Genomic DNA, 21,576 nt, shown 5'->3' on the forward strand with positions numbered 1-21,576 from the left:
GACGCACGCACCGCACTGGTTAAACGTAGACGATCCCGTCGTGACGCTGCCAAGTCTCGCCGTTGACAGCCCGGCCAGCTGCCCGAGAAGTTAGCCTGGCTATCGCGCGCTATGAACCTCGACCAATCGGCCAGCGCCTCTCGCCACCACCGAGCGAGAATGTCGAGGACATAAGAGACCAAGGTCGGCGGACGTTGCCTCCGAAGAGAATCTACGGCTGCATCCTTTTGACACTCTTTTTGGGCCGGAGTGCCAGGTCGGCTTTGTTTCACGGTGTTTGAAGTGTTCCTTTCGTGTTCTGCTGAATTCTCTTGGGATGGGGCTTGTGATCGTTGAACTCTTTTGTGGTGGACCCTGTGAGCTAAATGATTTTGTGGACCTGAGTTTGGTTTGGTGGTGTTTGAAGTGTTTGTACGTTTGGTGAATCCTTTCGGGGTGGGACTTGTGATTGGGTTCCCTCGTGCTGCACCTTGTGACTACACTCCGCGACAAAACTATAAGACATGTGTGAAATTCGATGAAAATTCTTTGCAAGTCTTGAGTTTTGTCTTCCTTCATTCATAGTGTTATCGTTTACATTATATAGAAGTATATCCTACAGTTCTACGAAATATCGAAGGCTACTATTTCAAGAATTTGGGAAATGTATGTAAACATGCTATTCTCGTCGCGATAAAACTATAGGACAGTAGCTTCTCGTCAGTCGATCTTATACTCTAATCGCAGCCACAGTGTTGCAAGTAATTGTGTACTTAAAATTAAACATTTGTAATTTTGTTCTTACATAATATAACTACAATGCCGCGTGGGAAGAAGCTGACAGACATTTATTTGACAACGACGAGCCGTTCCGAGGGTAGCGTCGAATTCTAGCTTGACGGCACGGCAAATTGCAGCGCAAGCTGGCGTTCACACCAATATTCGTAATGTGCAACGGATAATTAAACGGGCCAAGCATTTAAAAAGACGAAAATTGCAGAAAAAACCGCCACTTACGAATCGACACAAAAGCAGCCAGGGAAGATTTTGCGGAGAGACATCTCCAGTGGAGAAAAGTTATTTTTTCAGATGAAAAACGTTTCAATTTAGATGGACCGGATGGTCTTTCATATTATATCGAGCACTGTATAATATTCAAACAGTAATAGACAGTTTTAATATTATTAGTGTAACGAATCCATCCAAACCGCATCGATTCAAATTACCTAGCAGAAACATTGAACTGAACCTATGTACCTAGCATAATTAAATTATCGATCACCGCTATTGGTGGAACGTGGAACAAGGCTATATCCTCGCGATAGTAATAAAAGATGTACACACGTCTGACCTATTAAAAATCCTATTGCTAAATTAAGAGTAGCTGTTCGAGGCTTGAGCAATTCATATGGTCGCGGTAACAATTATTAACATCATTTCCATTGGCAACAACATTTCATAATACCATTCCCCTCTCGTTCTAGTTATAATCTCCCGCATAATAGCGATTCAATAACACTTGATATAAATCCGTTAACCTATTCACGCGCAGACACTTAATATAAAATCATAGACGCAATGTATACACTAATGATAGCGATAATGACGCACGTCGCGTCGTACGTTCTGAAGTCTGCAATTTTGCAAGATCCTGTCTGCTAAATCCACTGCGCTCTCGACGTTCAGCATATTTGCAACGATCGTGTTCGATAACTATCGCGCACCGTTTATCGAAGTAGCTCGAATATTTTCATCGGCGAAAAAACAGTTGGCAAAACATTTCCGTCATCGCCGAGCAATTTGTTTATTCGCCCGAACATTTCTTCGCTAAGATAACAACATGCATTCTGATCTGTTTTGCCGCTCCTGCAGTCGACAGTTGCCGAATTGAATGTTTAAACGTGTCAGCGCGATTGACCACGCCGCGTGCGATTCAGCAGAAACGTGGAATTAAATGATCGATCACGGCGAAACGATTCGAAGAGATTGTTTGACAAACGTTGAGAAGCGTTCGCGATGAAATTCGAGAACGATTTCAAGAACGATTTCGAGCGCGGCGGAACGCTGGAAAAATTCGATGTTTCCGCGAGGAGAGAGAGAGAAAGAGAAAGAGATGTTTATGAAATAATGTACATATTGTTGCTGAGCCAGAGGAGCGAGCCGAGTTCGCAGAGATAAACGGTGTGTGGAATGTTTATAGAACGTTCTCGAAAAACGCGGCCGTAGACTAAACTAATAAATGACCTGTGCGAACGCAGTTTCCTTTCCCCGAGATCTAGGAAAATAGTGGTCGAGCTGGGAAATCGGCTCTTAAGAAATCAATTAGCTATCACTGTCCGGTTTTATTTCGGGAGAATGGAAGCTGGTTTTATTGGGCCGCAAAATCTGCTATGTAGATTATTAAATTTTTTCCGAAACTTTTACACCGATTTGAATATGCGCAGCGTTTCAATGAAGAAAAATCATTTTTTGTTCGAAATTTTTGCAGAGAACAGTAAAACGACCTAGAAAACATAGTCATTAGTTGTAGCTTCGAGCACTTTCAAAGAAAAATTGTTTTCCATATGACAGTGATGTTGGAAAATTTTGTCAGATGTATGTATTATAAATCAATGGAGCATTCGACAATTTTTTGGAGTACTTTTTAAATTCCAACTTCGGACATTTTTCCCGAAGCCAACAGCATCGGGTACAATAATAATAACAATGTAAAACCTATGGTAGTATTGTTCTCCTTCAACAGCAATGATAATTCCAATGGTAATCAATAATTACAGTCGCCACAATGACCTCGCAAAGTTGCAATTTATACCGTGTCTCGGCTGACATCTGACAAAGCGTAAAAACTCATTCAAACGACATTGACGCAATTCCGTCGATGTGACACATTAACAGACACGGTGCTTAATGTGGAACGCAATTAAACGTGAATTAAACGTGTTTACGTGCACACGCCGAGCTGATTATCATTCGCGATGGGCGCCGCGCCGCTTGAGAGACAGCAGAGATACACGTCTCGCACGACCCGCTTTAATTTCCGCGAGGTCCGTGAGAGAACTCGCATTTTTCTGCGGACTCGATCATGCATATCGTGTTCCGTGTACGTACACCAACGATTACGTGTTCGGCATGCCCTCGGCGATGGGACCCGGTTCCGTGTAAGCGAAACTCCTGTTCATCCGTGACTACGCGAAACAAAACACATTTTACGGCGATGTAAAACCAACAAGAGTTAGCGAAAACAGTCCTTGAACTGTATAACGGAGCCCTCCGAATTTTCGCTTTGTTCATTCTGATCTTGCACGGGCGCACGCGTTACGTAAATTGCTTTTCTCCTTTTAAGTCGTCGGGAGTATTTGTTACAGATTTTTACACTACTATCGAACGGTGCAATTATTTTTGGATGTTCCACGTGAAAATGGAATGCGGATGTTAGTTATCGTTATGCGAAATAACCGAGAGTTCTGCTACAGAATGTCCCCAAATTCTTCGATTCACTTTGCCTCTTGCATCCAGTCAAGCTTGCCTCGCCAAAGTCCTCGCGGTGCTTCTTGCGCAGCAGTTCGCGAATTGTTTGGCCAAACTTTGGCCGCCGGTGTTGCTTAACATACTGATAAGAACGTGTACAAACACGAGCCGCGACTACGGCTCCTTTGTGCTTCGTTCCGATGCAGGAAAACCTTTTCGAAGGACGCTTGATCAATGTTCAAACAATGACCCTCGATGTTTGCGTAAATTTACGAACATCTGCGAACATTTTCATTTGGGCCTGTGAAGAGTTTGCAGTTGAATGAAATGTTATTTCCTCGTATTTAATTTTTCAAACACAACAGCGGAAAAGTTGAAGTTTTAGGAATATATAAATTTCATTTCTCGGAATGGTTGTTTCGACGTTTCAAAAAATAACATCGGAGAGCATGAGGTTTTATAAATATTTTAGTTTTACTCGCTTTTTACAAACCTCGCGAGCCGTATTTTTATTACAGAAAGTCGCCGTATATTCCTACAGTCATTAAACCCTGGATATTCGTACATTTATAAGAGATACAAATGTGGAACATGTAATATAATATAAAATACAAATAAATCGATCGTTGCTTTTATCTCAATATTGACGAACTTCTGTTGCACTTCATTAATCATACGTGGAGTGGGAAAAAAAATGTTATCTCGTACAGAGTTCGGGAATTTAATAATTACAAAATCCAATTAAATCTCCTGTATTTTTAACCTTTGTCGAGAATTGTACTTGTATCGAACACCGAGAATTGATCCTGAATATTCTTTGCTCGAGTTGATTTTATAGGATAAAATGAAACCGAGGATTCATGTCAGTTTATCCAGCGAACTTCAATAGCTTTGAGCCATTTACTTTAGGAAAACATCGTTCCATTAAACTTCAATATTTTTGTATAAAATAATTCCCATCTCCTCTCTCTCCGAACTCTCTCCTATCTCTCTCCACCGTACTGAAATGATCAAAAGGAGAAATAATGAATTCAGAGAATTTTTATTTTACACAAAAATATTTAATTAATTTATGTATTGAACAACATCATAATCTACAGAAACAACTCCACCTGGATTATGAAAACAATGCTCGCGCAACAAGGCATTGGCTCCGCAATTTCCACGTGACCTCTCTCACTTTTACCTGCAAACCAATACAGTTACCTGTCGAAGTTGGAGAGGGAGATGTAGCCGTGAGATCTCGTCGCTCATAAAGGTGGGTTACTACTGGATCCCCTGTTCAAAGCTTCCGCGTAAAACCACTCTCACACGCTTCCTGTGTGTATCTCCACTTTCGATTCGGAATTTTTACCTTCATTTATACTTTTTCTCTCTTCCTCCCGTAACCGGGATCCCAGCCGCGTGGAACCGACGACGCTGACATAACTGATTTACTTATTTTCCTGCCGATATTAAAACGCCTGCTGAAATGAAGTATATAACGCGTAATATTATATAAGGTCTTTCTACTGATTACACAAGAAATGCTCGAAACGTGCTACAGGTGCGTTAGATGTAAAATCTCTTTGAGTTATGCATTTGTGCAATTATCGGAGTTCTTGTCCGTTATGAATTGTAGTGGTAGGAATGAAATATAAATTTCTGTCTATTCTTAAGTGGTTGAAATTGTTTGATTTTTCTATGGAACAATTGTGCCAATTATGAAAGTGGTCTAAGTCATATATTTCTTGTTTCGAGATGTTTCAAGGAAAAAGGGGATATTAATTATAAATAAATTCTCCATGTAATGTTGAAATAACAAGCACTATTTTCTTTTAACCTTTTTCATAATGATGAGCACAATTAACCAGGTGAGGATTGCTCTTTTCTTGCCTGGAAAATTCGCAAGGTTCGGGAAACAGTAACGGGTCAGTACGAGGAGATCATGCGCGCCTTGTATCGTTGCTACGCCTCGTGATTTATATTCGCGGAAGTCGGACGAGCGCGTTCGCGGTCTGGTGAACGCTCCGCGATACGCGAAAGGTCAAAGTTGAACGGTTGTTGCGATGATAATTTCGCAGCGTTCTCCCGGCAGTTGTTACGCGGGGACAATGCGGAAACGCTGTGCCGACTCGTCTTCCCGGTGGCTGCGAATTTCCTCGCGACACGGGGATGCACCGTTCCTGTCGGCGGAGAAAAAATTGCACGGTTGCATCCTTGAGCGGCCTCGCGCACCGAAACGTTCGTCGGTACAAATGGTCCTGGGAAGATATTTTTAAAAAATTGCAACTATGTAGTCGGAATTCGCTGGAAACATTGCAATCTTTTAAGTTAAAATAGAAATTCTAAAAAAATCGTTTTTCATCGCTTAGTAGACAGATTCTTCTAATTTTGCAGAAAAATGACGTGTTTTAAGATTCATGTTTAAAAAATTGCAACTAGTCGGAATTCGCTGGAAACATTGTAATCTTTTAAGTTAAAATAGCAAGTTTTAAAAGATCGTTTTGGCATCGTTTAGGAGACAGATTCTACTAATTTTGCAGAAAAACCGGTGTGTTTTAAAAGATATGATTAAAAAATTGCAACTAGTCGGAATTCGCTGGAAACATTGCAATCTTTTAAGTTAAAATAGCAAGTTTTAGAAAATCGTTTTGGCATAATGTAGAAGACAGATTCTTCTAATTTTGCAGAAAACTGGCATGTCTTGGACGAGAAAGGAAAACTATAGATGAAACACGATAAATGTATAGTCATCCGAAGGTTTCCGCTTGATAGCGACCGGTATATCGCGGAAGCTGACGGGCGCCCATGGAACCCGGCAGGCCGGTGTAACGCGTTCGGCGCGAAACTTACGTAAGATTTATGTAATCTGTTACAAAATGAGGCTGAACGGGGCCGACACAGCCGGCGACTCTTATTTGCTCGACCCGTAATTGGCGAAAGATCGTTCTGTTACGCGGCGACGAGTTTTTATTTTCGCGAGAGCGAGACCTGGCTGACGAGCAAACGAACGACGCGACGCCCGACAATTGAAATATAATAGTTCGTCTAATATATAGACCAATCCCGGAAACTGGGACGGCCTGCGAGTTTCTTGCAACTGCGAGTGAAAATGGAGAAAGTTTCCAGGTAACAACGCCGATGACTCAATCTTATTGATACCTACGCGATGGTGCACGAGCGCACGACTTTGAGTGCGTTCCGTTTCACGCATAATGCGCATACACTGTATAGTGTAGTATAAGAGTCTCTATGCATACACTATGCAGTGTATGCGCTTGAAGCGTGAAACGGAACGCACCCTTTGTCTGCACGATCGCTGCAGTTCTGCAGCCTCTGTTCTAGAGATACTTTGTTACAGCACAACGAAAATTTGCTTGTTCTTTAAGGATTAAGGATTAAGGATTTCTACCTTTAATGGTTTATGTAAACGCAATATTACGAATATAGGTTATTATGTATTATTATATTATCATAACTATTTTTTACCTCGTTCAGAATTTTTTAGAATGGTTTGGAGTCTCACACGGGAGTTGTTAAAGGGGTCAAGATGCAAGAAATTGAATTTCAAAGTGAAGATGTTAATGATTGAATAAAAAACTCTGTAGCTCGTTCGTTTTTTACCGTTTCTATTTGTAGTCACCTTCGGAGGCGAATTAATGATTTATTTATCACGAAACTATTAATAAACAATGTCTCTGCGCTACGTATAAACTGTAGTCTCGAGGCCAGATCAGGGGAAAAGTGACTCTATCTCTCCCTCTACCGGATTAGTCACGTGACCGTGCGGTGTCGGACCCGTGGGGGAACAGCATCGTAGGAAGGGAAGGGTAGAGTGGGGAGACAAGTTTTAATCTGACGACTCTGCCTGGAATGGAAGGGAGCCGAAGGATCGCGTCTTTGTATTCGCGGAAATCGTAAGATTGGTATCGCGCCCCTTCTTCCGGCATTGCGTCTCACCGACGGCGTCGTCGACGGCGTTGGCGTCGTCGTCGTCTTTTATTTCAAGGGAAATTAACGACGACCGGCGAGTAATTGTCGGGCGTTAAGCCGCCTGCGGAACGTAATTACGCGGGGACAAAGCGATGGCAGGGGTAAATACGGAAACGCGGGCCAAGGGAAAACGAATTTGTCACGGCGGTTTCGGGCCACGGGCGGAACTTCTTCCGCGCTTTCATCGAACAGCACTCCGACTCGCGTCGTCGCGTCGGGGCTCCAAAGTCTCCCAACTTCGCCCAGGGTTCTCTCCCTGTCGGTGATAGGTACGCGATAGCGGGCACAATAGACGTTGCACAATTTTAATTGGATGTTTTGTTCGGCCTGCCGTCACGGGATTGCGTGGCGGGAAACCTTCCGAGTTTCGAGCGAACTTTCGGCCGACACGGCTGCCCCCGATGCTTTCGAGAGGACCACCGTTTTTTTAAATCGATTCCACAATCCCCCATCCTTAGAACACCGCCAGTAGGACCCTTTGATGATTCTACGATTGTTTGGGAAAGCTCGGTGACTGCGGTGTATAGCGAATGTTTCCTTGAGATTAATCTCTTTTCTAAATAAAAGAGAGACAATGGATCTTCTTTTTGCACGTGATCAGTGGATCCCTTCGTCAATCGTACAAGTGTTTGGGAAATTTGATGAGTGATCACTCGACCGCGGAATCTGTGCAATCACGATAGAAGTGAGTCGATGCAACTGAATTGATGCAGAAAAATTAACGAAAATATTCACTCTTCTACTATTTGAACAGTTTCACATTTCCCCGTACCTTCGTCGCGAACGCATAAAATCGTCGTTCGAGTAATTCCGCATAATTATGTGCGACGGCCCCGGGAGCATCGGCATCCTCCAAGGGCCAGAAGGCACTTCAGAAATCGCAATTAGGTCCTTTGAATGTCATTAGAGGTCCGTAGCTAAATATGACCGAGTTCGAAGAGAACGTTCAAAGATTCGCCGGAGAGGTTTCCAAGGAGCTCAACTGCCGTAGATCAATACCATGATTTGATAATGAATTTTTCCTGATAATTAAATTCCTTATGTAAAAATCACCAATGCTCATATTGCGCAACGATCTTACGCGACGATCATAATTCAATTGGTTTGTTTGGTACGGTATTTGGTGTATAACGTATTGCTTTCGCCAAAGCGATAAGATAACCCACGACGTAGACGGTTAGTATCTTAATATCGCGAAACGCGGCCGCGAGATAATGTCTGTTATTAATTTGCAAAGACGGTAATGCGATTCCTGCAGTGAATAGGGTCGCGCGCGAGCCAAGGTAAAGACATTACTTAATTAAATTAGCAGTTACCGTCAAAGCGAACGCGAGAGAATCGCGTCGACTCTCCTCTTTCGTTTCTACACCCCCGTACCGTCGCGTCGCGCCTTTTCTCTTTCCCCACGTCAGCAACATCACCAAAACATTCCTCCACTTTCCCCGGAAACTTCCTTCCACAATGAAATTTCTAGGTCAACACCGTCGGAATAAGTCATTCCCGACTCCCTCGGATTATTATAACCGTGTTTGTACACCTCCCGAAATGAATCTCGAGACGATGTTTCGCTCTGAACCGTCGGCGACGACGTAACTTGCAATCCAAGTCTTCGAGGGGGACAAACAATAGTTTACAAATCGATTTTCAAGCAGTCTCTGCACGTCTCGCGACCGCGGGCATAAAGAACGTGCACGCTGCACTTCGAAACTATGCGCTGAAAGCATCGTGCAGAAAAGATTTCGGCAAAAATGAGTATCTCTCTCCGGGGGGAGGACAATGGCGAACAATTGCTCGTTTGTTCTATGACGAGAAAAAAAAAAGAAAGAAAATATGATGCGATAGAACGTCGCGCGACGCGACAGCGAAAAAGAACAATAAAAATCGCCGGGATGCACTTACACCGAGGGAAAATTAACGGACAACGGTGTGTAGTTCTATGGCGGTGTGGGGGTGAAACGACGTGCAATTTAATCGTCGTGAATTAAGCGCGGGGGAACGTAATTACGCGTAGAACAAAGCGCTGGCCGCGCAGTCCGCGCCGAAGTAAATACGGAAATATAATGGTACAAATTTGTCGCGAGTGCACGGCGCTGCATCCGTTATCGGCGACCATTGCATCCATTGCATAGAGAGAGAGGGGAGGGTGGGGAGGGGAGAGAGGTGGTCGTGTGCAACGACTACAGGTGGGGCTCGCGAGAGCGCAATTTAAAAGTCCATTCATTTCTGGATAACGTCAGGAAATGCCGACGCCACCGGTACACACGCATTTTATCCGAAAAATATTTTACCTGAAAATGGTGTACGAGGTAATACGTAATAGTTACCCCGGGTTCTACGTGCTAGCAAAATGGAGGACCTGTACCCGCCACCCGCTGTTCGACACTGAAGGATTTTGGACAGACCCTGCGGTCGTTGAAGTTGCAGTTTTACAAGTTGCCGAGTCTACATGGAGGATCAGACAAAACGACAGAAATTCGTTGCTCCGTAGAGGAAAATTGATTTCGAATTTTCCTTTATGTCGATCGTACATAGTGAAAATAAAGAATTTAATGATTTCGGCGCCACAGGTTCGATCAAATGTTACTCACTAAGCAATTTTGCAATTTAAATTGTTCTCGACGTTTCGATCCAAATGTGGACCATTTTCAAGAGAAATTTTGCGTCTGTAAAATACTGTAAGCTATAGTAATTGTTCAAGAAAACCGCGGGTAATACTAATAAAACTTTGACATACTTGCTAAGTGTAAACGAATTATATAAATTCAATGATGGAACTTTTGAGAAAACTAATTAACACCATGCCGGTAGACGTTAAACTGAAAGCATGTGGCCGTTAAGGAAGAACCATGGTGTATTATAAGCTTTCATGTACGTGGGTGAACGAGATTGTGTGTAGCAGCGTGTCCATGTCATTGTAATTCTACAAAATTGATTTCGTTTTAAATGAACTCTTGGGACGTGTGGTGTGACGAAGAGGTTTGAACACGTTTCGAGATGTTTGAGCAGAAACTGCAGACGTGTTTCTGCCTATTAATTCATTGGCTGCGCGAAAAAAAATTAATTTGTTTTCATACGGATTCTTTGGACGAGTAATGTTTTAATTACTTAATCAATCCTCTATTGAGGATACACGATTGTGATGAAGGTAGTGAAAATTCATATTCTCATTGACTATTGGCGTCGCGCCTCCGGTTTTGTCAGACGCCGTCGCTTACGTCAGCAGTGTAAAAACCAAGGAACGTCAGTTCACGCTTACTCATACGTTTGTCCTTGGTTGATCAAGTTTGCCAGCTCATTTGCGGTGTGTGTACCGTGCGGCACGTATGTAGTTAGCGACGTTGTTGCAATTAATTCGCCGATTTGCTCTTTTCCCCGAAGCTGCGAAGGCCCGAACGAGTTGCCCTTGATGTGATCGTGCACCGTTTAAAGGCCGAAACAGTCATCGTCACTCGTGTTTTTTGATTTATGTCTTTCACCGTGGCCGTGGTCGAGATGACCAGTGCGAGATCTTGCTGAAGGTTTGTACCTGTGTGTGTGTGTGTGTGTGTGTGTGTGTGTGGAGCCTGACACTTGTAGATTATGTGCGAAAATAATTCGTGGTCAGAGATTAAGGGGGCCGGCGCGGCCGTGCAAGAGTGTGTGGGCACACGTACACATCGCTAAATTCGCATATACGTATATGCAATTACAAGGTTTACGACATTTCGAAATTACGCTTCAGCATTGCAAGGAGTAGTTCAGAATTGGTCAATTATGATTCTTAGAAGTCAGATACAGGTCCGTATGGTGCCCAAAATGCATATTTTTACGTTATAGAGGAATAATTTGTAATATTCGGCGGAGACAAACAACAATTCGGCCTGTCAGAAACGACAATACAGCACCTCGAGGTTCCGAAATTTTGCACTAGTAGCATGACAATCTGGTTCCGAAAAGTTTGACGGTTGGACGTTACAAATGTTCCTATAGAATATGGCTGATAATGCAGGTCGATATTATATTGTCCATCGATAATACAGTGTCCATCGTCCATGCAAACACTAAATTTATTGTATAAAAACACTGGTGCGCGAAGCGGCTATCTTCTGACGTCTTGCTTACTTCGGTTGCCTCGTGACAGGCCAATACCAGTGGTGTTGGACAGGCAATATCTGCCGAATATTATGAATTACTCTAATAACGGTATAACGGTATAACGTACGACCTGCATTATCAGCCATATTCTATAGGAACATTTGTAACGTCCAACCGTCAAACTTTTCGGAACCAGATTGTCATGCTACTAGTGCAAAATTTCGGAACCTCGAGGTGCTGTATTGTCGTTTGTGACAGGCCGAATTGTTGTTTGTCTCCGCCGAATATTACAAATTATTCCTCTATAACGTAAAAATATGCATTTTGGGCACCATACGGACCTGTATCTGACTTCTAGGAATCATAATTGACCAATTCTGAACTACTCCTTGCAATGCTGAAGCGTAATTTCGAAATGTCGTAAACCTTGTAATTGCATATACGTATATGCGAATTTAGCGATGTGTACGTGTGCCCACACACTCTTGCACGGCCGCGCCGGCCCCCTTAAAGCTGTATTTTGAAAAGAACGACTGACAGGCTGAATTTATTATTTCATTTATTTCGCCTCGTACATTAAAAAGCCCATGCACAAAATCCTGTTTCTTTCATCCTGTACTTTTCCTCCTCTGTTTACCACTCGATTTAAATTCCTGACTTAATGGCAAGTTGAAATTCGGAATCTAATTGGAGCCGAACCATTCTGCTAGAACTAATCCTCTCTTCCCAGAATCTACGATTTCAGTATAATCCCGTTACATCCAGTTCCATGAATATCCTTCACCTCTCCCGACTGATCAACAGTCAGGACAGACTAATTAATAGGATCGGCAGGAGCGTATCAAACAAAGAAAGTTTCCACATCTGGATCGTGGTTCTCGAAACCGGTTTCAAATCGCTTGCGTGGTCAGTTCGAGGCTTCGCAGAAACATGTTGGTTCGGTAGCGCGAAACTGGTTTCCGAACGGAATACAATAAGATGAGAAAATAAGTCATTGAGATGTGCATAACAGATGCGCCGCAAGATAAAAGAACAATTGAGAACCGATGTTGCAGCAGAAAGGGAAACATTCCACGGGAAGTACCGAAGTCGCGAAGTCGCTGGCATAATCATCATTTGCTCGGACAGGGAATCCATTACTACCAATTTATTCTCGAATGCGTAAGAATTGCTTTTTGTTCGGAAAATTGCTGTCAATTTACTGCTTCGTTTATTTTCTTGCTGTGTCTGTTTTGCTGTCGTTGCAGTTAGAGTGATGGAATCTGATTTGAGCTTAATGGTTTCCAGGAAAAAAGGAAAAGATTCTTTTTTGTTGATAATGGCGAACATGACACTTTAAAAAACGATTAAAAAAAGAAATTCAATATTTGCGGATCTTCCATTTTTGGTAATTGACCGAGAAAATTATTATAAAAATAGTTTTATTTCGACTTGAAAGAAATGGAAACAGTAAGAGTCTACTAGACTCCGTTCGGTGTCTTCACCGCGAGTCTGTCTCAACTAATATTGCAAAAGGTTAAGTACAGTTTGCAGGATTGCGGAATAAGACAGATTTCCACATAAACGTTTAAATATACGGTTGTTGTACCGGCTGTATTGTAAAGTAATCCGGAAACAAGGAACTCGCGGCGAAAGTAAGACGATTATTAACTCGCGTTCAACCACGTCTAATGAATACTTGAGCGTCTCGCGGCGGGATTCGAATCCGTTCCGCGGTTTCGAATCCGTTCCGCGGTTTCTACGCTGTGCGATCAACTGCGCAGCCGCGGTAAATCCTCACCGCTGAATACTAGATCCCGCACACTCTCTGCTGAGTTTTGAACGAACCGAATCCGGTTTTATCTTCGGTTTCTATTCCTTTATGAGGTTTCTATCGCTCCCTGCCATATAAAACACAAAATCATGTAATCGTTACATGGCTTATGCAATTCAATCTTTGGGATGTTTAAACTCACGTTAAAGCAGTGATTTATGCGAATTCGTGTGTATTGGATGCAACACTGTTTACCACATCGATTTATATAAATGTGAACTGGAGTTGAATCGGATTTCGCCTTGCGTTTCTTGTATCGTTGGTAGCTGCGTAAATAAATCTTTACACGAGTTAGATTAATCTGGTTTTATCTTAGATTTATGTTGCCTAATGAAAGTCCTACAATTTTTTGCTATGCAAAACACGATTTTGTTATGCAGATTATGTAAATAACTCCTCGGACGATTTAGTCATAGGATTTCCTTCTCGGGTCTCTGTATCTTTATGAGTCTCTATCATTCCTTACTAAATAAAATACGATTTAATTATATCCAAATCTCCAGATAATTTATTCACTTCGATGCAAAGCTCTGATGCAAATAGACTTTCATATACAGTGTCTTCGAATTTTGAATGAAATTACATGTTAAAACGTTGTAGATTCGCGGAGTGATATAACACTGACGAATGGCTCTGAAAAAACACCTGCACGAGGCGGTAAATAAATAATTTCCTAATTGAAGCGACGCGATGTCGCGAAAGCGACTCCATTGGCATTTTTGCGCAACATCGGACACTGTGAATAATTAAAAGGATGTTCACCTCGATCGTACGAGGATCTACTTAACCTCAACGGTTCGCCAGGATTCTCGGGGCCGACCTTGTAAACCGCAGTTTGTATTAATTTCGCTGGACAATAAATCTTGTCGCCAAGAACACCGAGGGCAGATCGTATCTCGTTATTACCCTAATGACATTTCGCTTCCGAGATGCATATCGGGCCGTGAGATCGGCCCGAAACTCGGATCGTTACATCTGTTTCGCATCCGCGGGATGTGTTCAAATGTTTAATGCATGAATTAACGTGGTTCGCGGGGCATACAAACGGGACTTATTAAATCGTCGCGAATGGATGAAGGATCCTCCACCCCGTTCTCTCTCTCTCTCCGACCTCCCACGCGGTTATCCATCGACGGTTATCGATCAATCTCGCGAATATTTTCGTTGTTGCACTCGACCGTTCGTTTTCCGCGCGCGAAAACACTCCGGCCTTGAGTCAATGCATCAATTAAAATACTATATAACGTTACACGGGTTTTAGAACTGTACATGCATCTGTACTTTACTCCGTCTCCGTACCGAGATGTACCCTGTCGAAATTATTTTAATGGACTCGCGGTCAGACGTTTTTCAAAGTGGATCACACGATTTCACATTTTTCGAGAAGCTGACAGAATTATTAGTATTATCTGTACAACTTTGAAAATTAAACATTTTATTTAATGCAGTCATTTTTGAAATTAGTATTTGAAAATAGTATTTTATTTTAAGAATATTGAAAATATTTGGACTTTGTCTTTATTTTCAATAAAAATTTTAAATATTATTGCTCAAAATAATGGTTCGCATTCAATAGATATTGCGAACCATTGAAACTTCATTTACTATCGAGTTTAAAATCTCGGTTTCGTGATTTATTCGATTTTTCTGAACACGCAAGCGACTATATTTATAATTGCTACTATTAGCCATCCAAAATGGAAATTGCGATGTATTCCGAGAGACTTAAATGAAGAAAAACGTACTTTTACCAAAGAAACCGTATTAAATGCTTTGAAACTGATAGCAAATCCAGATTCAGAGTCACGACCTCAATTACTTTCACAAAACAAAGAAGTAGATGACTTTTTTTCCTTTATGGAAAAAGAAACAAATGATATCAGTCATACAAACATTGCAGAATTAGAATTATTTCAATATTTGAGCGATAGTGATACACGAATTGAAAGTATTGAAAAGTACAAATACATGAAAACATTATTTTTAAAACATAACACAGCTATTCCATCCTCTGCCCCAGTTGAGAGACTTTTTAGCTTTGCTGGACTGATTCTATGTCCTCGAAGGAGCACCCTAACAGATTCCAATTTGGAACGCTGCACCTTATTGTATGCGAATAGCAGCAGTTAAACAAAAAAATAAAACGAAAATTTGGCAAATGATATAGTTTCTTATATCAAGTACCATTTCTTCTTTAAATTATTGCTAAAATAAGAAATATTAAATAAGTAATGCCATTTCTGAAAGTATTAGGTATAACGACGCAAAAAATAAAATATTCTATTTTGTGTTTCAGATTTATTAAAACAGAACTATTTTACTTTGTGTTTCAGATTATTAAAATAGAAATATTTTACTTTGTGGATGAAATTGTTAAAATAGAAATGTTTTATTTCGAGATTCAGATTGTTCAAATAAAATAATATTTTCTTTAAGCAAAATAAAACCTAAAATATTAAATAGTATTTCAAATTTTTTTTTTCGCTAAATAATGCCCACCTCTGGTGGAATTCAAGAGAAAAAGCAATACTAAAGGTTCATTTAATTTCTGCAACGCGGAACGTTACGTTTAAAAATTCGATTATACAGTCCCAATTTGTGGAATTCGAGAAAACACCGAGGTGGATCGGTCTGGCCGGAAATGCTTATCAGCATAGCGTATGATAATGCGCTCGCTGTCGCGTCGGAAACGATTTGATCGTATCGCCACGAGTTCGCAAATCGGCGACAAATTCCAGCGATTCCGGGAAACGCGCGTCGAGCTCACTTCACGCGAACGAAAACAATGCGAGCAACCGAAATGACTTCGCTTCCGCGATGTCCCGCGCGATATCTGATGCTCGATCTTCTCGCGGTTTCAGCGATACGTCGATCGGTTTTCAAATCTATTTCGGAACTCTCTGGCTCATTAAAAATTCTGCCAAAAGCAGTTTCATTGTTTAATATATTTTTTTACCTTCTGCGTCGTAATATACTTTTCGATAGCACGTAAGTTTCACGGGTAGCGGAAGCCGAACAATACGAATTGCCGAGCGCAGTAGGTAAATTCGATGCAAGGCGAAGTTGTAAAACGATCCCTTGGTCCTGTCGCGATCGTTGCGAACGGTTCGAGGGGATTGTGCCGCGCCAGAAACTCAGAAACAGCGATTTTAATAGACTGTTTACCAAATGCGCTATACATCATTGTACAATGCACCTTTGGCTCCCGAGTGGCTGTTAAATGTACCGGTACAAATTCAAGATCAATACCGTTGTACCTCGTCCTCGTTCGAGTACCGGCGTTAACCAGCAGCACCGAGCCCGATACACGATTGGACATAGTGTTCGATGTTGGCTTTCTTCGGCGTCGAGTGCTATCGCCGCGGTACCGTTTTCTAATATTTTATTCCTACGGTTATGCCGTTTTCAAACATCTATTCTTACATATATTCATGGAACTAGAAACGTTTCTATAATACGCACGGTTTACTAATATTTTATTTCTAGGTTCTGATGTTCGTATGATTCGGTGAAATTTATTTTTTCGATATTCTCTCTAGTTGTACATTGTATCGATACGATTCTCAAAAAATAAAGTTTTCACCCCCGACTTTGGGGGTTGTTTCCACCCCCTAGATATCCCCCCACCGATTTTCAATCGCCCTTTGTTTATTTCCCTCTCGCTCCCGTATTTTTTTCGTTCTCGATGCAGAGGGGTGGGTCGAATAACGCGCCGGGGAGCGTGACGGCCTCTCCTGGTCGCTGACTCGTCGCTGGCGCGGCGAAAAAAAAGATTAGTGTGACGTCGTGTCAACGGTGTCACCGCGGTCGAATCAAACCTCGCTTCACCGGACAAAAAAAAGCACGATAGGCCCGTCCGCGTTTGTTGTTTACGAGACGCAAAATTTTGGTAGACCGAAGAGGAGCGCTGTCGAATTTCCGGAGTTTTGCAAGCGAGATTCGAACAGATTTCAAGAGACTTCCAGACGTGTGAAGAGATTCGAAGACGTCTGCAGGAAAACTGAACAGAGGAGAAAATTGATTGAAAACCTTTCCAAATCAGGATTTCAATTGTGAAAAGAGCTAGCACATTCAACGGAAGATATTAATACAACGGCCTTTGCTGTGAGTTCCACAAACTTACGCCTTGTTACGCTCGCTCTAGCGATGCCATGCAACACATAGAACGTACAAAAATTTCTTTGTTTCAAATACTCGCACAAACATGCACAGTGTCTTATTCCTTTGCCCAGCATTATATTTCTTTGCGGAGCGGGAAAGAAGCGGAATTTCCATCGTAATAAAAGCGACTCACGCATTTTTTTACAGAAAACGTGGCCCTGTCGCCCAGTTGGCGCCGAAACCATTGATTAAAGTCCGGCGCCGACCCATTTTTCCCCGTCCCAACCCCTCGCACCCTGTTCCGCTATATTTCTACCCCTCTCTCTCTCTCTCTCTCTCTCACTCCATCTACCCCTCTTTTACTTCGTGATCTCGATTATCCGGCGTCGTCCGCGAGCACGCGTACGCGCACAACTTTTTGGCAACGGGACGCGACCGCGTTATACCACCGACCCGATTGCGAATCACCGACACCGCTCGCATGATCTACAAACCGGCGATCCCCTCGTTCAACTACAAGAGATTCGCTACTCCGATCGTTGGCCCCGGACCACGGCGATAAAGCACGATTTTCTCTGATATCCGCGAACTGGATTCTTTCGCACGATCTTTCGCTCGCTGTTTACGGGTGATCGATCCTCCCGTGGCTTGGCTCGGGTGCCACGAAAAATTGTTGATATAGGAGTTCTGGGTTCGGTGCTTCTCGTAAACGAATTCCAATTTTTCGTTCGCCCCCGTACGACGACGAATGCTGTACGATTTGGGCCAGAATTTGGCAGTAATTAATTCTTCTGTAGCCGATTCTTTAATGTAATCGTAACCAGTTTGTAAATTTGTAAATGTTAATTTTACAATTTTTAAAAATCACTATTGTTTCACTTGATTTACAGCTTCTACGGATGAGTGGAACGCCACGCCGCCGTTTCTAAACATCTTTCGATGACATTGTGAGGAAACTTGCTCGAAGATATTCACTGTAAATTGCATACGAAAATATTCTACTTTTCCAGAATATATAATAGTTGGATAATATTTGAAACAAATAACTTAACAACGACATCACGGTGACGTTCTTCACCGCGCGAGGAAATGCTGACCATTTGCCACCGATATTTTTGAGGATTCCGATCAATTATATCGATTACCCGGATACGGTAGGTCGACCGCAGAGCCATGAATGGTTTACAGTGACCATAAACATCGTCGTTTCGTTATTCTTGTTGCATCGTTGCCGACGCGACGCGACCCTCCGAAAAACAACGCACGCACGGGAAACCGCGGCCGTTCGAAGACAAACTCGATGATTTATTCTACTTGCGAGCGGGAAATATGAAATGTAAATACGGTGCTATAATGTTACGGGAAACGAACCAAGGGGTGTGGGGAATAGAGAGAGGGTTGGAAACAGAGCGGCGTGTTTGCGCGGGCATTTTGCTCGCGTCCGCCGGACCAAGTCCCGGAATCGAAATTTATATTGTGTCGGGCAGCTTCAGTTGCGATTGATTAACGTATCACGTGCATCGCGTGCACAGCTATCCATTACGCACGCAAGCTGATACGATCGCGACGACAACGCACCTGTATCGCTCGAGCATCCGTATTTTCTCGCAATGTTTGATTTCTTGAGTTACCTTAGGGTAGGTAAGGAGCGAATTGTGGATCTGCGATATTGAAACTTGTATAATATTGTAAAGAACGATCATATGCCAATGAACTTAGATCCATTTTAAAGTTTGAAGCCTCTACTTTCGCAAACCATCATTCATTTTTACGTCAGATATTTTTGCATGATGCATCACGTGGGAAACTGAAGGCATGTTTTTTCTCGTAAATTGTAGAAATTCAAGTGGCTGTAACATCATTGGAAAATTTTTCTCGGGACTGAATTTTATACAGATTTGAAGATTCAAGCTTCCCCTTTACAACAATTACAAAAAACTTGATTCTCTTCACAGAGTTCTGATACAAAAATGAGAAAAATGTTATAACTTCAAATTTTCTGGATTCTTTGTTAACTGTCGATACTTGTGCTAGATTTATTCACGAAAAATTTTTTTGATGTCTTCACAGTGGTCGAGTGTCCGATTTTAACGTCAAGAAACGAGTGTAAAATATTTTCTCGGGTTCCATATAATTCTAAGAAACGTTCCATATCATATCGATTGAATGTTTCCAGCGAATTTTATTTTTATAGAAACTGCTCCGGCGAAACTAGTAGCCAGTGATTTCATTGGTCTTCGATATTATCGTGTGAGAGAACAATAAACAAATTGCTCGCGTGTGATCCGACCCACGATGAAGAAATGGAAGAACCACACACACCACCGATTCCCCACCACATAATCTCTCGCCGCAACACAAATTCAGAATCGTGATATAGTCTCTTTTTTTATTTTTTTTTGTCGGTTTCGAGGTGCGTCGCTTGCGCACGACGAGCTACACGAGCTAACGAATATAATTAATTGATCCTCGAGCGTGGAAGTGATTCCGCGATCACCGGGGATCGTTCTGCTATTTGTTCCGCGATTTGTTCGGCGAACGTAAAATAAATAATTAACGGGCCCAATGAAACAGTGAAACCGTGAAATCGAATCAACCGTTCTCGATAATATACCGGGTGATCGGTAAACTGGTGGCAGAGCCAAAAAGGGGATGATTTTACACAGAAAACTAAGTCGCAAGTGCAAAATAATATCTATCAGGATCGGTTGCATCGAACCCAGCACTGACCATCATGGCAGTGAGCGCGTTGAATGAACCCAGAAGTGTCATCAGTTCCAAGAAAGTAGCATTAAATGGAAATCATTTCAAAATATATTTTAATAAGATAATATCAATTGCCTTGGACGAATCGATAAGACGCCTTTAAAACGACTGACCCTCTTCTTTCAGAGACATCGCTTATCACTCGCAGTTCGCACTCGACGAGAAGACCAACACGTCGCAATTAATTTTTTCCAATCAACTCGGATTGTGACATTCTGGGATTCTATTTCGTAATAGAAACGTAATACAAACGGATCAAGATCATCCGAAGAACATCATGGAGATGAAATCGACAGCATCGTATCCACCCCCGCCGGCATATAGTTCGACAATGCCTTACCCAGGGCCACAGCCACCGTCTTATGGTTATCCGCATCCTGTAACATCGGGCACACCAAATCATCCAGTTGCGCCTCCAACTGTAGAGATCGGTATTGGTGGAGGTCACACAGTGGAACCTAATCACGGGCCTTCCTCAATGATCGTGACTCATAAGTACCACCACCCGTACCGGAAGCTACGTGAGTCGCCATTTTGATAGTTTGGTATTTTTTCGTATGTTGGATAATATCGCAGTTAGATTTTGCGAAAGCGACAAAATATGGTCACGTCTTGAAAATAATCTCCTCATTTAACTGCTAATGCTATCTTGCTATCTCGAGATAAATGATGGCTGTACAGTTGATAATGCGAAACATTGATAATGAAATTTTGCTAACGTTAGGATGTATGGTTAATCGACATATTTAATCGTTAATTAATATCTGTGTTTCAGAGTGTTGTTTCGGGATAGTCTTCACTATATTCTTTATCGCAGTAGCAATAGTCATTCTGGTGAAGGTCATAGGGGTTATGTCAGAGGTGACCACGGTAACGACCCCTCAAACTCCTACTTTCGCCATCAGCGGCGTTCATCCGTCAGGGTAACTATGGATGCTGGCATGATGGGGACACTGGACGCTATGGTGAGGACGGTCTTGTCTCAATTGAGACAAAAATGCCCACCCCTTGGTTTGATGATAACTTGCAAGCGATAAAGGTGAAATGTGGCGAAGTGTATCTGAAAAATGTATCGATTATTCTGACATAGATTCATTGTAGCCCCTGTTGTTGCATAAACTTTAATATATAATATATAACTTGTCAATAATTATTATAACTTGATGCTACTGATTATAGTTTGTAAACCAAATATATGTAACTACATGCAAACACGTGTATAATTTTATTCAAGCTACAAGTTACTTTAGCTGCGGATATATAAGATTTGTTCGACAAACGTAAAATAAATAATTAACGGACCATATGAAACGGTAAAACCGTGAAATCGAATCAACCGTTCTCGATAATATACCGGGTGATCGGTAAACTGGTGGCAGAGCCAAAAAGGGGATGATTTT

General features: G+C 42.0%; 1 protein-coding gene across 4 annotated transcripts; it reads left to right on the top strand.

The window, feature by feature from the left end:
* The first annotated feature begins 65 nt into the window (after positions 1-65).
* LOC143211805 (uncharacterized) lies at positions 66-21,393 on the top strand. Of its 4 annotated transcripts, XM_076429800.1 has the most exons (4): positions 9,609-10,940; positions 18,301-18,386; positions 20,303-20,697; positions 20,952-21,393. In XM_076429800.1, the coding sequence occupies exons 3-4, from the start codon at positions 20,454-20,456 to the stop codon at positions 21,101-21,103; spliced, it is 396 nt and encodes a 131-aa protein (XP_076285915.1). In that variant the 5' UTR covers positions 9,609-10,940; positions 18,301-18,386; positions 20,303-20,453; the 3' UTR covers positions 21,104-21,393. The 4 variants fall into 4 exon arrangements, with proteins under 4 accessions (XP_076285914.1, XP_076285916.1, XP_076285915.1 ...); XM_076429799.1 differs by lacking the exons at positions 9,609-10,940; positions 18,301-18,386 and adding an exon at positions 66-4,705; XM_076429801.1 differs by lacking the exons at positions 9,609-10,940; positions 18,301-18,386 and adding an exon at positions 66-1,141.
* Positions 21,394-21,576: the final 183 nt, after the last annotated feature.

This window comes from Lasioglossum baleicum, chromosome 9 (genome assembly GCF_051020765.1).
Source record: "Lasioglossum baleicum chromosome 9, iyLasBale1, whole genome shotgun sequence".
NCBI lineage: Eukaryota > Metazoa > Arthropoda > Insecta > Hymenoptera > Halictidae > Lasioglossum > Lasioglossum baleicum.

Coding starts and splice junctions, on each gene's coding strand:
- LOC143211805 (XM_076429799.1), top strand. CDS start 20,454: ATGGAGATGAAATCGACAGCATCGTATCCACCCCCGCCGGCATATAGT. Junction 20,698..20,951: donor CCACCCGTACCGGAAGCTAC/GTGAGTCGCCAT, acceptor TCTGTGTTTCAG/AGTGTTGTTTCGGGATAGTC.